This window comes from Piliocolobus tephrosceles, chromosome X (genome assembly GCF_002776525.5).
Source record: "Piliocolobus tephrosceles isolate RC106 chromosome X, ASM277652v3, whole genome shotgun sequence".
In the NCBI taxonomy this organism is placed as follows: domain Eukaryota; kingdom Metazoa; phylum Chordata; class Mammalia; order Primates; family Cercopithecidae; genus Piliocolobus; species Piliocolobus tephrosceles.
The window spans coordinates 87,502,135-87,518,720 of NC_045455.1; the positions used below are offsets into that span (position 1 = coordinate 87,502,135).

The 16,586-nt window shown below is 40.8% G+C and overlaps 1 protein-coding gene and 1 long non-coding RNA gene across 3 annotated transcripts in view; one reads left to right on the forward strand and one right to left on the reverse strand.

Moving 5' to 3' along the window:
- The window catches only part of FLT1 (fms related receptor tyrosine kinase 1), a 196,781-nt gene that overhangs the window by 102,188 nt on the left and 78,007 nt on the right, over positions 1 to 16,586 (forward strand). For both annotated transcript variants that reach the window (XM_023208746.1, XM_023208745.1), the window contains exons 13-14: positions 5,707 to 6,015; positions 11,097 to 11,243. In XM_023208746.1, the coding sequence (XP_023064514.1) occupies positions 5,707 to 6,015; positions 11,097 to 11,243 (456 nt within the window). The remainder of the gene's footprint in view (positions 1 to 5,706; positions 6,016 to 11,096; positions 11,244 to 16,586) is intronic.
- LOC111540454 overlaps positions 1 to 16,586 on the reverse strand; it is a 67,713-nt gene that overhangs the window by 6,182 nt on the left and 44,945 nt on the right. The window lies entirely within an intron of this gene.

Sequence of the window (16,586 nt, forward strand, 5' to 3'; positions counted from 1 at the left end):
TTTCTAGGAACGCAGTTCTAACACCAAGGAAACAAAGAAGAAATGTTAAGTTACATACATCCTAGTATCAAAATTTATGTGTGGAGGCCATGTGACAGATGAGCTTGCTTTCTAAAGCCACCACTGTCCAATAGAGATACAAGTCACAAATACCATTTAAAACTTTCTGGTAACCATGTTTTTTTTAAAGTAAAATTAATTTTATTGAACCCAATATATCCGAACTATTGTGATTTCAATATGTAATCAGTATTTTAAAAAATATTACACTGCTTCAGTTTTTACACGTAAATCAATTTAAATAAAATCAAATAAACTGAATATGCTTCGGTTCCTCTGACACAGTAGCCGCATTTCAAGTGCTCAAAAGCCACATGAGGCTCACAGGTACCATATTGGACAGTGCAGCTGTAAGCCTCTGAGAAGGAAGCAGGACCTGAATAGGTAGAGAGAAGGTGGGATTTGAATAGGTGGAGAGAAGAGAACAGGCTTGCCCTGACATTTTCAGAGCCAAGACAGGAGTACCAGTGGAGGCCCACAAACCATATGTCTAACTACTGACAAGTTCTACATCAAGCAAACAAGCCATTAAATATGTTTTAGCCCCCTATGGACAAACATACTTTCATGATGACCTGAGAGGTCAGGATCAATTTAGAGCTCTGAGACTACTCAGATTCCAGAGTAGATTGTGGCACCACCTGGCGGTGCAGAAAAACTAAATCACCCACCTCCCCTCTGCACCCCTTACCCTGTCCACACTGCAAGGGGCCATGCACCATGTGTGGTGTCTCCCAGCCCACACATCTGAGCTCTGCCCATGCCCTTCACAGACAGTCTCCCTTGGCCACTGCTTGGACAGACCCAAAGGTGTGAAAACTGACAAGCAGTCTGAGCTCAGGAGGCCCGACCTAGGGGAGAGCCAAGCTAGAAGCAGATTTCAATCAGCCTTCTAGGGAATTCTGAGATCCCAGGGACTTGAAGCATGATACAGGAATGAAGTGACACAGGCTGCGGGTAGGCATGCTCACTTGGCCCCATAAACTCTTCACATTGTGGGAAGAGCTATGACCAGAACAGAGCTGCGACAGGGACCCTTCTTGCCTGGGTCTGAGGGCAGTACTGGAAGAGGATGTACCAAGAGAAGAGGGAACATCATGCTCACTTCCTTATTAATCAGTGTTCCCAAGGAAAGCTAACCGATGCCTAGCATTAGTGACAGCACCAACATCTGGCTAGCCCAGAGTCTCATCGCTGCATCATATTTCTACCCATGGTATTGTTGCTGAAAGAGTCCAAGTTGATAAAGGTGATCACCTGCTGAATTCAGGCGGAAATTCCCTCCTACCTCTCACCATATTGTACAATGTATAACCATGGCGGGGTAGAAACCTCTTCTAGATCCCAAGGCTTATCCATATTGGACAGGGTCCAAAAGAACAATGAGAATTCAATTCAGACATACCTACTTGAAACTCACAGTTCTTTTCCTCTAGAAATCCAAGAGCTTTAATCTTAAAACTGACACAAGTTCAGCCAACCAAGCCCTCATTGCCTGGAATATACTTTCCCTTAATCCTTTTCTACCAGTCCTGAAAAGTTCTAGTTTTGATTTTGATATTAGGTTAACTTGCTTACATTCATTATTAGTTTTAAAATAATTATTATATTTTTCTTACTCAAATCTTTGTCACTAGAGATGAGCGTAAAGACTCAGGAATGTTGTACCTCATATGCCTATTTTTTGAAAAAAATGAACATATATTTGTTCAGTGTTTATACTTGACTCAGTGAGGGTAATGCTTTAAAAGTGCCTGTCTGAAATTTTAATGCTCTACTTACCTAGATTTGGATCTTTACTGGTCCTCATTTCAATCATGTTGTCCCTTCTTTAAAATACAATTACTTGGGGCCAGGCACAATGGCTTACGCCTGTAAATCCCAGCACTTTGGGAGGCTGAGATGGGAAGATCGCTTGAACACAAGAGTTTGAGACCAGTCTGGGAAACATGGCAAAATTCTGTCTCTACAAAAAGTACAAAAACTAGCTAGGCCTAGTGGCATGTGCCCGTATTCCCACCTACTTGGGAGGCTGAGGTGGGAAGATCACTTGAGCCCAGGAGGTCGAGGCTGCAGTGAGCCATGATGGCACCACCACGCTCCAGCCTGAGTGTCAGAGTCAGACCCTGCCTCAAAACAACAACAGCAACAACAACAAAAACAAAAAACAAAAAGACTTTGAGTTGCCTTCCAAACTGATGAAAATGGTAAACTGTGGCCATTAGAATCCTTGACTGCTTCGACTCCAAGCTTTGGCACACACTTATACATAGCATCCACTTGAAACAAGCAGAGCTTCCTGGTAACCGTTCACTCTCTTTTTAAATAATGTTATTTCCACTCTTCAGTGGCAGTAGAGCCTTCTTTATTTTTTTACCCAACAAATGAGATCCCTGGCATCCTTTTAAATTCCTATGCTTGTCCCTTTCATGAACTTAATGCACATGCCTGATCCAATTGAGTTGAAATATCTACCCCCAAGTATGCACCTTTATAAATAGATTACACTGTCATCTAACCCTGGGTCGAATGCCTCTTCTGAGCAAGGGTTGATTCTTCTCCATGACACCTCATAAGATGCCATGGATGTGATAATATGTTAGATGGATGAGTATTATTTGGTAATGATGATGACTGTGCTGAATTCGCCACAGATACTTAAGTGTGGGAAGATTTCTTGTTTTCACTTTGAGGGTTAGAAGGCAATTCTTTCTTGGGTCTGTTTTTGTACTCAGACTAAAAAAAAATCAACATGAATTAAGGAGAAAAATCCCTCCGGGTTCATTAAATAGTTGAGGACATTTTATTTATCGTCTTCCATGGATCAAAAGAGAATACCAAAGGGGTGAGACTGAGGAATAGTCATTTCTAAGAGGCTGTCTGATAACGTAACAAATTAGCTTCAGTGACCATGTCCCCTATATAAGAAACGGGCCTCAAAACGAATTTGGTTCTTTGCTTTTCCTATGTGTGTGTTTTTGCTGTTTGGCTGGCACTCAGCATGACTATGGGTGTGTTAGCAATTACTGCGGGTGAAACAGGAACAGCACTGCTTTATCTCCCTGGCTTCCCAATGTCACTGAATGCGTTTTATTTTGAGATTCCTGGTGGTGCTTGGCAAAGATAAACAAAATCTTCCATCAGGAAACCTGTGAGCTATTTCCACAGGAAGTTTCAAATCACTAAAGTAAATAGAAACTCTCTACACGATCTCAATGGTGTTACTTGGGCTCACTTGGGTTCTGCCTACCAGGATGAGAGCTCATAAATGGAAAGTCTGTGGTCTTGTAAGAGCTGATGGCAACCAGTGCACAATACCTCTGCTCTAGTATCTGTGTAAAAGTTGATGGCTGATGTTTTACTCCTCATGCTTGGAAAATGTCCCAAATATAAAAAGATGCTGAATTAGAGCAACTATTTCTGACACCTTATTGTTATCTTAAAAGTGACTGTCAGCTGCCCCTCCTGCATCTTCTGGCACATTCTTAGATTTTCGTTTTAAAAGCAGGAAAACCTCCACTGGTATCCTCTCTCCTCAGCCACTGACGGCTCAGTAAGCCACTGTTACGCCCCGCTCCCAGGTTCCAAATGAATACTTTGGCATTTCTTCAGACGTGACACTTTATAATAAAGCCAAAGCTCAGAAAAATCAGAAAAACAAGCAAAGTGAGATTTAGGAAAGAGTTGATATGATATCTAATTTTGGACTATTGTCCCCTTAACGTTTAAAGGTTTCTTTATAGCTTTGTGTGCAAAGTATAATAATAATAATAGCATAACATAATGCTTTTCATCTTCAAAGCACTTTGTAAGATGTTGGCCCAAATTCTTTGCTCAAATGCAGATACACCACTAGTAATAAGCAATGGGAAGGTTTTGAGAGCGGCTCAGTTCAGGGCCGGCAGACTTTTTAAAATCCTCCCGTGAGACTGGCCAAATGATACTAAGGAACTCTCAGCCCCAAAGTGGACTGATGGCCCAGGTTAGACATGCACAGGGGAAGAGCTCATGGGGTGTTGACAGAGACACCTGGGAGATGGGGATGAAGGTGCCCAAAATATCTGAGACAGGTCTCAGTCAATTTAGGAAGTTTATTTTCCCAAAGTTAAGGATACATCTCTGTGACACAGCCTCACGAGATCCTGACAACGTGTGCCCAAGGTGGTGACTGAGGTACAGCTCGGTTTTATACATTTCAAGGAGACATGAGACGTCAATCAATATGTGTAAGATGTACACTGGTTCTGCCTGGAAAGGCGGGACGACTCAAAGTGGGGAGGGGGTTTCCAGGTCATAGATAGGGGAGTTCTGTTCTTTTGAATTTCTGATTAGCCTTTCCAAAGGAGGCAGACAGGTATGCATTTATCTCAGAAAGCAGAGGGATGACTTTGAAGAGAGTGGGAGGCAGGTTTGTGCTAAGCAGTTCTCAACTTGACTTTTCCCTTTAGCTTCATGATTTTGGGGTCCCAAGACTTACTTTCCTTTCACAAAGATTAGCTGGAAATCGACATTGGAGAAAATGGCTTTTAATAATATAGCCACCTTCAGAACGTGTTTAAAATATTTTTGAGAGTAAATTTGGTTTTTAAAATTATTCTCTTTACCCCTCTATCCACCCCCATTTTAGAATCTGGCAACTCGTCCAGATTAGTTGTCCACATTTTCAGAAGAAATCTTTGCTCTCTCAGGTCTGAGTAGAACCATCCCCATGAAAGAAATCCTGAGTAAATCAGCAGGCTCCTCTCTGGCCCACTGTGCCACTGGCCCACTGTGGTCTTTGCTGGACCAGGGCAAGTAATCTGGGACAGGAGCACGAGGAGGGTAGTGAATAACAGTTACTTCTCACTGCAAAAGTCTAGGACTAAAGTGGAATTGATTGGCACTTTACCTAGGACTTCCTATTTTCACTTGTTTGCAAACTGTTTTAGATAAGTTTGACCATAAGTGTGCCTTCGGTTTTTAGGACGAATTGCTCTTATGTTACTTCACTATTTTGCCCACTTGCCAGTGTCACTTGCCAGTACTAGTACTGTGCATGATTTTAAAAATAGGAAATGAGGCCGGGCACAGTGGCTCATTCCTGTAATCCCAGCACTTTGGGAGGCCGAGGAGAATGGATCACCTGAGGCCAGGAATTCGAGATTAGCCTGGTCAACATGGTGAAACCTCGCCCCCACCAAAAAGTACAAAAATTAGCCCAGTATGGTGGTGCATGCCTGTAATCCCAGCTACCCTGGAAGCTGAGGCGGGAGAATAGTTTGAACCCTGAAAGTAGAGGTTGTAGTGAGCTGAGATCATGCCACAGCACTCCAGCCTGGGCAACAAAGCGAGACTCTGACTCAAAAAAAAAGAAATAAAGTTAACACCCAAGTTGGAAAAAAATGCCACTTTGAAGAGTAACTTCAGGTAAACCAAGAGAAAATGCATCCTAATAACTCTCCTGTTTTGCATGTCCTACCTCACTTCTGATGGAATGAACTTAGTTGATTCCCACCTGCTATGCTTGCTCATTTACCCTAAGTATTCTTTCTTTTTAATGCTGATGCTGAGAGAATTTGTGCACAAATGATTCTTAAGATCTTTGAATATCTCATTAAAAGACACTGATTTTTCTGTGAACTGAAATTCTTTATTCTTATTTTATAGATGTGCCAAATGGGTTTCACGTTAACTTGGAAAAAATGCCGACGGAAGGAGAGGACCTGAAACTGTCCTGCACAGTTAACAAGTTCTTATACAGAGATGTTACTTGGATTTTACTGCGGACAGTTAATAACAGAACAATGCACTACAGTATTAGCAAGCAAAAAATGGCCATCGCTAAGGAGCACTCCATCACTCTTAATCTTACCATCATGAATGTTTCCCTGGAAGATTCAGGCACCTATGCCTGCAGAGCCAGGAATGTATACACAGGGGAAGAAATCCTCCAGAAGAAAGAAGTTACAATCAGAGGTGAGCACTGCAACAAAAAGGCTGTTTTCTCTCGGATCTCCAAATTTAAAAGCACAAGGAATGATTGTACCACACAAAGTAATGTAAAACATTAAAGGACTCATTAAAAAGTAACAGTTGTCTCATACCATCTTGATTTATTGTCACTGTTGCTAACTTTCAGGCTCAGAGGAGATGCTCCTCCCAAAATGAGTTCGGAGATGATAGCAGTAATAATGAGACCCCCAGGCCCCAGCTCTGGGCCCCCCATTCAGGCCGAGGGGGCTGCTCCGGGGGGCCGACTTGGTGCACGTTTGGATTTGGAGGATCCCTGCACTGCCTTCTCTGTGTTTGTTGCTCTTGCTGTTTTCTCCTGCCTGATAAACAACAACTTTGGATGATCCTTTCCTTCCATTTTGATGCCAACCTCTTTTTATTTTTAAGTGTTGAAGCTGCACAAACTGAATAATTTAAACAAATGCTGGTTTCTGCCAAAGATGGACACGAATAAGTTAATTTTCCAGCTCAGAATGAGTACAGTTGAATTTGAGACTCTGTTGGACTTCTGCCTGGTTTTATTTTGGACTATTTCATCCGCTCTTGACTTGTAAATAGCACCTGGATAGCAAGTTATAATGCTTATTTATTTGAAAATGCTTTTTTTTTTTTTTTTTTTTTTTTTACATTCAGCACATTAATCTTGAACTGGAGCTTCTAAAATGGGCCCCAGGGGTGCAAGATGTTGGTGTAATTCAGAGATAGTAAAGGTTTATCGCAGTGTGAATTATAAGAGTCCATCCAAATCAACTCCCCCTCCCTCCTTTCATGCAATCCAGGTAATTATGCAGTTAGTCCCACAGTAGACTAGCCTAGCAAAGAGTCTGCTTCTTGCTGTCTCTGACTGCACTGCACAGCTATTGATGGCACCTGAAAGAAAGTGGATCAGGCCTTAATTTTAAATATTCCTGTCCTCTGGTTATTATTTTAAGGAACTCTATCATGTTAAAATGACAGTAATTCAAAGGTGTACCACAATCAATTTATCAAGGAAATAAAGGCTATTGTAACCAGAGATTTAATGCATTCTTCTAAATGTAAATTCAAAATTTGCCCATTAAAAAGGTCCACTTTCCCCATATGCAAATGTTAATAGGATTTTTATGGGGAAACGACAAAACCGTAGAAGCAGAATTCAAAGTAATTTTTAAAATACACACCAGTTTCAAATCAAGAGAAGTTGTGATTTCTTGTTTTAAGCTTGCATTTGAGGGAAAATGACTTTTTCACCAATTTAATATGCATTGTTCTGTTGTTTTTATTTATGATGATCATTATATGTGACTTGCATAAACTATTTAAAAAAAAAAAAAAAACTATAATGACCAAAATAGCCATGGCTGAGAAACACAGTGGCTGGACAGTTCAATAGGAGGTGACAATATGACAACTTCTCAAGCTTGGGAACTCACCAGACTGTTTCCTCCTTTAGGTAACAGACTCTGTCCCACGGCTAAACTTGTCTTTCACGTGGGAATTGCTTTTGTCAAAGGTGAAAGAGTAAACAATAGCATTTCCCCAGAATGCCAGTTTTATGGAGCCCCAAATGCTCTGAAAACAATTAGTAACCTGGAAGTTGTCAGCCCAAAGGAAAGAAAAATCAATTGAATCTTGAAATTTTACCTATGGCTCTTTGGCCTGGCGTCTTTGTTCATTATAAGTTAGTGTGTTCCTTCAGGAAACAATGCCTTAATACCATGGAACGTGGGGGCCTTAATAATTGCTAACATTAAAAAAGCAAATAGGATGATTGAGGGATCCTTATGAAAACAAAACGGTGAATTGGACATGCAAAACCTACCATTTCCTTCCCTCTGTTGCAATTTTTGTGGGGAGGGGAGGATGTTAGTATTTACAAAAGATGATTTTAAGAACTTCCAAGAGATGAGTATAAGAATTCCATAGAGTATTGGTTGTTCACTGTGTAATTAATCCTTCCGGAGAGTCTTTTTTTGTTTTAAAGAAACTTTTGGGTGGGTTTTGTTTTTTATTAGTTACCCTAGGGGTATGTTACCCTGGGATGTGAAGGGAGGTGAAGATAACAGAGGGGGTGGGGGGAGGAAGAAAAAAGGAGCCTAAAATGGGGAATAATTGAAATGGAATAGGGGGTGTGAGGCTGGTTCCTCAGTCCCCATTCCAAACGGAGGATAGAAGCTGTGTATGCATGTGACCTGGCAGATCTCTGGGGCCATAACACTGAAAAGTAAAATAACCTGGTGGGCAGCTATCTTTGGCTACTGATAACCAGCAGAAATGTCTGTTAATTCTGATTTTCTCAGTTTGAAGGGATCAGCTACACTGTTAAATTTTGGAAAGCCACTACCTACTTCCATTAAGTAACTTAGGTTTTGAAATACGAGTTCAACACACCATCCTTATTCAAAATGTCAAAATAGATCATATATAATGTATAAAGTAAGAATTGACAAAATATGATTCCTGGGTTGATTGATCATTTAGAAACTAGCCAAAAATGAGACTTTTAACATAGAACATTTTTCAGAAATGGGTACAAAGAAAAATGCATATTACTGTACATTTCAGAATGTTTATGTGAACCTTGTATTTAATTGAGAGTCCCATGTACATTCTGCAGCCTTTTTGCTGCTTCTGTCATCTGAAGTTTGTGTAGTACAAATAAGGCCTTTGAAATTCTTAATGACATTTATGTTAAAATGTTCTCCTCTCTTTAAACATCGTTTTCTAATCCACCTGTCAGGGAGTCCAAATCGTGTCTGTGTTGATGATGTTATACTTTGTAGCTAGAAAAACTATTTTAGTGTTGTGGGCCCTATATTCAGACTTCCTTTTTATAAGACCTGTGGGCAGTGACGGATTATTTTATCATATTAATGCATGGGAAATAGTGTGCTGAGGAAGCTATTAAAAGTATAACTCAGTGAATTGGGTCTGAGTTTTAAATAAGATATTTCAAAATTGGCTTGCCACCGTAAAAGAGACTAAAAAATAATATGATACGGTTCTTTATGATCTTGTCATGTTTCGCTGATATGTTTGGGGTCTTTACTATGTAAAAAAAAAATGTCAAAATTGTAATGAGCAAGCATGTACAAGTAGTCATAAATCAAAGGTTTTAAACAGGACTGCAGTTTCAATTAGGAAAAGCTGTTTGACAGCACCCAATGCAAAAACAGAAATATTGTAATGGCTCTGCGTAGGGGGCAAGACAAGATAGGAAAGACATGCTCAAAGAGGCAAAAGGATCATTGCTATCGTTCATTCCACACCAGTTTGAAGAAGTTTTTATACATCAGAGCACTTCCTTCAACACACTTTTTTTGCCTTCAGATTTCATTTTTTACAAAATGAGAAGACTAATGATAAGCTCTAGAAATCAAAATTTATTGAGAAATCTGTTTCTCCTAACAGGTAGTAACCCTGCCATGATATACTTCTTCAACAATGTTATAAAAGTTATATGATAATACACATTTTAACCTGGGATTTCTAAATTGCTTTAACAAATGCTAATCCTGAGAGTTGCCCTGCAGGACTCAAAAGAGAAAGGTTTGGGGACTTGGCAGAACCCTGCAGGGACATGGAATCAAGGCCATTGCAATGTATCATCATTGTAGCATCGTCATCACTCCTAAGCTGCCTTCACAGTTTTAGTACACTAAGATGAGGAAATCAAAAACGGGCAGAGAAAGCTCATACTGTATAATTGAAGACAGTAACAGAGAACATGTCAGTTATGCCAAAACTCTTTTGATTTCTGTTCCAGGATTTCCAACAAGAGGGGAAAGGAATGACTTGGGAGGGTGGGAAAGATATTAGGAGTTGTTTTTATTTTTTACCTTGGAAGCTTTAGCTACCAATCCAATACCCTCCTAGTAGAACGTATACACATCAGCAGGACTGACTGACTACTTCATTAGAGATATACTGTACTCATTGGGGCCTGGGGGGTACTGCTGTTCTTATGTGGGATTTTAATGTTGTAATGTATTGCATCTTAATGTATTGAATTCATTTTGTTGTACTATATTGGTTGGCATTTTATTAAAATAAATTGTATTGTATCATATTTGTATGTTTTAAGAGAAAATAATATAAAATACAATATTTGTACTATTATATAGTGCAAAAACTACAAATCTGTGCCTCTGCCTCTTGAATTAATTCTTTGGTTGCTTGCATTTGGGAAGGGAATGGAGGAAGGAAAGAACCAATAAAGCTTTCAAAGTTCAAGAAATTCTCCTGTTTGGTCTACTGCCTTACAACTTAGGTTACTGACAGCTGAGTAACACAAACACGCCCCCACAAATACATCAATAAAAACACACAAAATTGTATTAGCCTATCACTACAACACTATATATATAAATTCATTACAAGACTATACAAAAGGCCGGGCGCGGTGGCTCAAGCCTGTAATCCTGGCACTTTGGGAGGCCAAGACGGGCAGATCACGAGGTCGGGAGATTGAGACCATCCTGGCTAACATGGTGAAACCCCGTCTCTACTAAAAAATACAAAAAACTAGCCGGCCGCGGTGGTGGGCGCCTGTAGTCCCAGCTACTCAGGAGGCTGAGGCAGGAGAATGGCATAAACCCGGGAGGCAGAGTTTGCAGTGAGCTCAGATCCGGCCACTGCACTCCAGCCTGGGCGACAGAGCGAGACTCCGTCTCAAAAAAAAAAAAAAAAAAAAAAAAAGACTATACACAAAATCATGTTTTTTATTTATATCTCCTGAACTATTATGCAAAATCCTTGAGTTTTAGAAAAGCTTCTCTCAAAAAAAGGAAGGAAACTAGTTAGCTAGGCAAAAACCTTTGTATTGAAATCTAAAAATACAAAATCTAGTCCTTGATTTCACTGTGTTGTAATAAATTTCAATTTATTGTAGCATCTTATTAAAGTGGAAGCAGCAGGTTAATGATTGAAAAGAAAGTGAACAAAATGCAAATGAAACCTAATAGTTGAGTTTTGCTGTTTCTCTGTATATTTTAAATGTTGATATGCATAGAAAATATGAGAATAAAATTGACGAGTAATCACAGCTCCCTTTCTTTCTTCACTAGATCAGGAAGCACCATACCTCCTGCGAAACCTCAGCGATCACACAGTGGCCATCAGCAGTTCCACCACTTTAGACTGTCATGCTAATGGTGCCCCCGAGCCTCAGATCACTTGGTTTAAAAACAACCACAAAATACAACAAGAGCCTGGTAAGAGACTTTTTCTTGAATTTATTATTTCTCATCTTTCATCAGTCCCTTTTTCCTTTAACATTCCCGTCACCTGCTTCCAGTATGGGTAGACCTACTTGCTGATAGAGCCCCAGACACCCTGATCTGGTTCATGCTGATACCAACTTCCAGTGAGGAATATTTGGGCCAGTTCCTATGCAGACCATATTCCTAACCCATAGAAAGATCCTGCAGAATCTATTCAGCTGGAATGCTTTAAATAGTGCATTCAGAAAGAAATGAGAAGAGCCATGTAGAAAATGATTCAGTTCACCATGACAGCTGGGAAAGTGAGAAGTTAGTTTCTTGGCTTTGAGGTATTGCAGAACTTGGAACAACTGGTATATATGAAGTTCAGAAAAGCAGATTTACAATCTCTTTTTCTTTTTCTTTTTTTTTTTGAGATGGAGTCTCACTCTGTCGCCCAGGCTGGAGTACAGTGGCACCATCTTGGCACACTGCAACCTCCACCTCCTGGGTTCAAGCGATTCTCCTGCCTCAACCATCCGAGTACTTCGACAAGTAGCTGGGACTACAGGCATGTGCTGTCACCACGCCAGGCTAATTTTTGTATTTTTAGTAGAGTCAAGGTTTCACCATGTTGGCCAGGCTGGTCTCAAACTCCTGACCTCAGGTGATCCTCCTACCTTGGCCTCCCAAAGTGCTGGGATTATAGGCGCATGCCACCGCGTCCAGCCGATTTATAATCTTTTAAATTCATCTACGCAGATGTTAAGGATTTGGTAAAAAGAAGACTTTTTATATTATGTTTGATCGTACTAGTAAAAAAAATAAATCTACACGAGTGGGTATAGGTTTATTTTCTTTCAACAATACATATAGTGCTATGGGGTCCATGGGGAATTGGTTCCAGGACCTTCTGCAGATTCCAAAATGCAATGATGCTCAAGTTCCTTATATAAAATGGCATAGTATTTGCATCTAACCTACACATATCTTCCTGTATACTTTAATCATCTCTAGGTTACTTTTATTTTTATTTATTTATTTATTTATTTATTTATTTATTTATTTTTTGGGACGGAGTCTCACTCTGTCTCCCAGGCTGGAGGGCAGTGCCGCGATCTCGGCTTACTGCAAGCTCCACCTCCCGGGTTCAAGCGACTGTCGTGCCTCAGCCTCTCGAGTAGCTGGGACTACAGGCGCCCGCCACCACACCCGGCTAATTTTTTTTTCTTTTCTTTTCTTTTTTTTTTTTAAGACGGAGTCTCACTCTGTCTCCCAGGCTGGAGGACAGTGGCGCCATCTCGGCTCACTGCAAACTCCGCCTCCCAATTTCACGCCATTCTCCTGCCTCAGCCTCCCAAGTAGCTGGGACTACAGGCGCCCGCCACCATGCTCGGCTAATTTTTTTGTGTTTTTAATAGAGATGGGGTTTCACTGTGTTAGCCAGGATGGTCTCGATCTCCTGACCTCGTGATCCGCCCGCCTCAGCCTCCCAAAGTGCTGGGATTACAGGCGTGAGCCACCGCGCCCAGCTCTAAGTTACTTTTAATACCTAATACAATACCTACACATCAATTCATGTGAACTCAATGCAGTACTTGGTGTGTGACAAGTTCTTTGGTTTTTGGAACTCTGTGGAATTTTTTGTTGAATTCACAGATGCAGAATCCACAGATACGGAAGACTGACTGTACCCTTTTTTTTTTTTTTGAGACAGAGTCTTGCTCTGGGCTGACTGTACTCTTAAAAACAACGAGACTTAAACCATTAGGTATAAACACTATTGCCTGCCTCATAATTCTGTGGTTAAATAAGAGTACATTAAAATTATTTATGATTTTAATTGATATTCATGTTTTATTAAAAATAAAATTGCCATTTATTTGCAATATTCCAACAACCTAAATCAAATAAATAGCAATATGGAGTAGTCCTTAAATGTGAGTCCTCTACACAAAATGAAACCTCCATTTGAGTTTGATGCACAGAATGGGGTTGTGGTATAACAACTCCAAATTTTAAGATATTTGCAAATGTCTTAGAGAGACCTTACACTGAGCAGGTTCAGAACCAATCACATCACTTCATTTTTCTCCATAAAGTAGCACCTCCTCTTATACTGACATCAAATATTTAATCATCCAAACTAGAAGGTGGTGGCCTCTCCTTTGCCCTCTTCATCTAATCAATCACCAGACTGAGCAGATTACACCTACTAAATACTAAATACTTCTCAAATCCATTCCTTTCTCTGCTTTCCCATTATTCTGTTGGTCCAGGCACTCATTACCTCGCCTCTGAACACCTTCAGTGGTCTCCAGACTTATCTCCCTGTCTCTCTGTGTCTACTTTCCACACAACAGTATAAAATGCAGCTGTGAACATGTCATTTCCCTGCTTCAAATCTTCCACCGGCTCCAACTCTTCATCTCTAACACACTTCGATGAAGTTCAAGAATCTGACAGAGAATGCCCTCAACATTTGGCCCCTGCCTACACCTCCAATGTTATGCTCAGTGTCACCTGCCTTGAACTTTCTAACTTTATATTCCAGCAATGCCAAACTCTCATAGATCGCTGCAGACATTATGCTGCTTAAACTCCCTATGCTTTCTTTGGTTCTTGTATACTGTCTGCCTGGAATAGCTTCCCTTTCTTTGTCTCATCCCTTAAAACCTAGATTGGGTGTTCTCTCTCCAACTAGGCCTTACACAACTCCCACAAATAGGAGGCAGTTGCTCCATGAGTCTTTATTACTTATAACTGTTTCTACTTCTCTCTTACTGAGATTTTTAAAAATCATCAGTTCACATGTGTCTGTATTACCTATGCATATTTCTACTCCTCTCTTATGTATTTTTTTAATCATCAGTTCATATATGTCACCCCTCCAGAGGGCAGATAGTTTGTTATTTGTCTTATTTATGTCTTGTCTTTTTATCTTCAGAACCTAACACAGTGCTTGACAATTAATAAATAAATATTCCGGCTGGGCACGGTGGCTCAAGCCTGTAATCCCAGCACTTTGGGAGGCCGAGAAGGGTGGATCACGAGGTCAGGAGATCGAGACCATCCTGGCTAACACGGTGAAACCCCGTCTCTACTAAAAAAAAAATACAAAAAACTAGCCGGGTGAGGTGGCGGGCACTTGTAGTCCCAGATACTCAGGAGGCTGAGGCAGGAGAATGGTGGGAACCCGGGAGGCGGAGCTTGCAGTGAGCTGAGATCTGGCCACTGCACTCCAGCCTGGGCGACAGAGCGAGACTCCGTCTCAAAAAAATAAAATAATAATAATAAATAAATAAATATTCCATGAATGAATGAATAAATGGTTTTCAGAAAATCTTAGGCTATCCTTAGCAATCTCATAGTGGTAGCACAAATGCCTGGATTTGGCATGGAGGTGGGGCCCATATCAAGGAAGTTTTAAAGCTGAAGGGACCTTTAGAATATCTTTAGTCTGACATGTAGAATGGAAAACTTAGGCTCAAAGAGGTAAAGTGATTTGCCCATGATGACACACTACCAAGATGGGTAGTTTTGTGGAAAACTAGTCCCTCGAGATGTTCTCCCAGAATAAAAGGATGAATAAATACATGAGTAAATAGCTTGTGAAAGAAACTGGTAAACTGTACTAAGTTTTTTTTGTTTGTGTTTGTGTTATTTGTTTGTTTGTTTTTGAGATATAGTCTTGCTCTGTCGCCCAGGCTGGAGTGCAGTGGCACAATCTTGGCTCACTGCAACTTCCACCTCCCTTGTTCAAGTGATTCTCCTGCCTCAGCCTTCCGAGTAGCTGGGATTACAGACACCATGCCTGGCTAATTTTTTGTATTTTTAGTAGAGATAGGGGTTTCACCATGTTAGCCAGGCTGGTCTCGAACTCCTGATATCAAGTGATCCACCCACCTTGACCTCCCAAATTGCTGGGATTACAGGCGTGACCCACTGCACAGGGCCAACTGTGCTAAGTTCTGTATTCCTCAGACTTACTTGATCACAAAATCTATTTTATGAAAGATTAGTGTAGGATGTTGAGTGATTCTTTGAAAGAAGTAAATGTGAAATAAGTTCAGTTTTTATAATTTGGAAGTGGGTTAAAGAATCAGATTTAAAATGATTTGGGAAGCTTAGGACCATTATGAGACTAGAGGAGAGACAAGGCAAGAGGATGTGCCCTGGCAGCTATCACATGCAAAACAAACGAGTCCAGTGTGCTGGGGAGATCAGGGCTTGAGTCCTAGCATGGCCCTCATGAGTCATACAAGAATTTGGGCAACTCAGCTGGGCGCGGTGGCTCATGCTTGTAATCCCAGCACTTTGGGAGGCCGAGGTGGGCGGATCATGAGGTCAGGAGTTTGAGATCAGCCTGGCCAACACAGTGAAACCCCATCTCTACTAAAAAAATACAAAAATTAGCTGGGCGTGGTGGTGGGCACCTGTAATCTTAAGTATTCGGGAGGCTGAGGCAGGAGAATCACTTGAACCCAGGAGGCAGAGGTTGCAGTGAGCCAAGATTGTGCCACTGCACTCCAGCCTAGGCAACAGAGCTAGACTCTGTCTCAAAAAAAAAAAAAAAAAAAAAAAAGAATTTGGGCAACTAATTATTCTTTACTCTCAGAGCCTTTTTTCCCTTATTTATAAAATTGGGATAATTCTGACCACACAGGGATGTGGTGAGGTTTAAATGAGTTAACATAAGCTGGGCCATGGTCATGGTTTGTTCAATGCTGCCTTCTGACCCACTTCATTTATACAGAAATTGTCCAGTGAATTGGCAGAATTCACTGGAAGGCATCAGAGTTAATTAATAAGCTCAAATGTCAAACAACCCTAAAACAAAATAATACAGATTCTCCCCCCACCACACCCTACCACCCAGCTTTCTCTGATCTTCTGAGGGCCAAAAGAAGAATATCTAAAAATAGGTCCACTTTGGGAGGCCAAGGCGGGTGGGTCACAAGGTCAGGAGATCGAGACCATCCTGGCTAACATAGCGAAACCCCGTCTCTACTAAAAATACAAAAAAAAATAGCTGGACATGGTGGCAGGCACCTGTAGTCCCAGCTGCCTGGGAGGCTGAGGCAGAAGAATGGCGTGAACCCAGGAGATGGAGCTTACAGTGAGCTGAGATTGTGCCACTGGCGATTGAGCCAGTGGGCGATTGAGCCTGGGCGATTGAGCAAGACTCAATCGATCCAGCCTGGGCGATTGAGCAAGACTCCGTCTCAAAAAAAAAAAAAAAAAAAGTCATATAAATTCTTACACAAAATATTCTATAAATATCCTTCTAGGATGCTACTATTTAGCACTTATTATTATTATTTTTTTTTTTTTTTTTTTTTTTTTTTTTTTTTT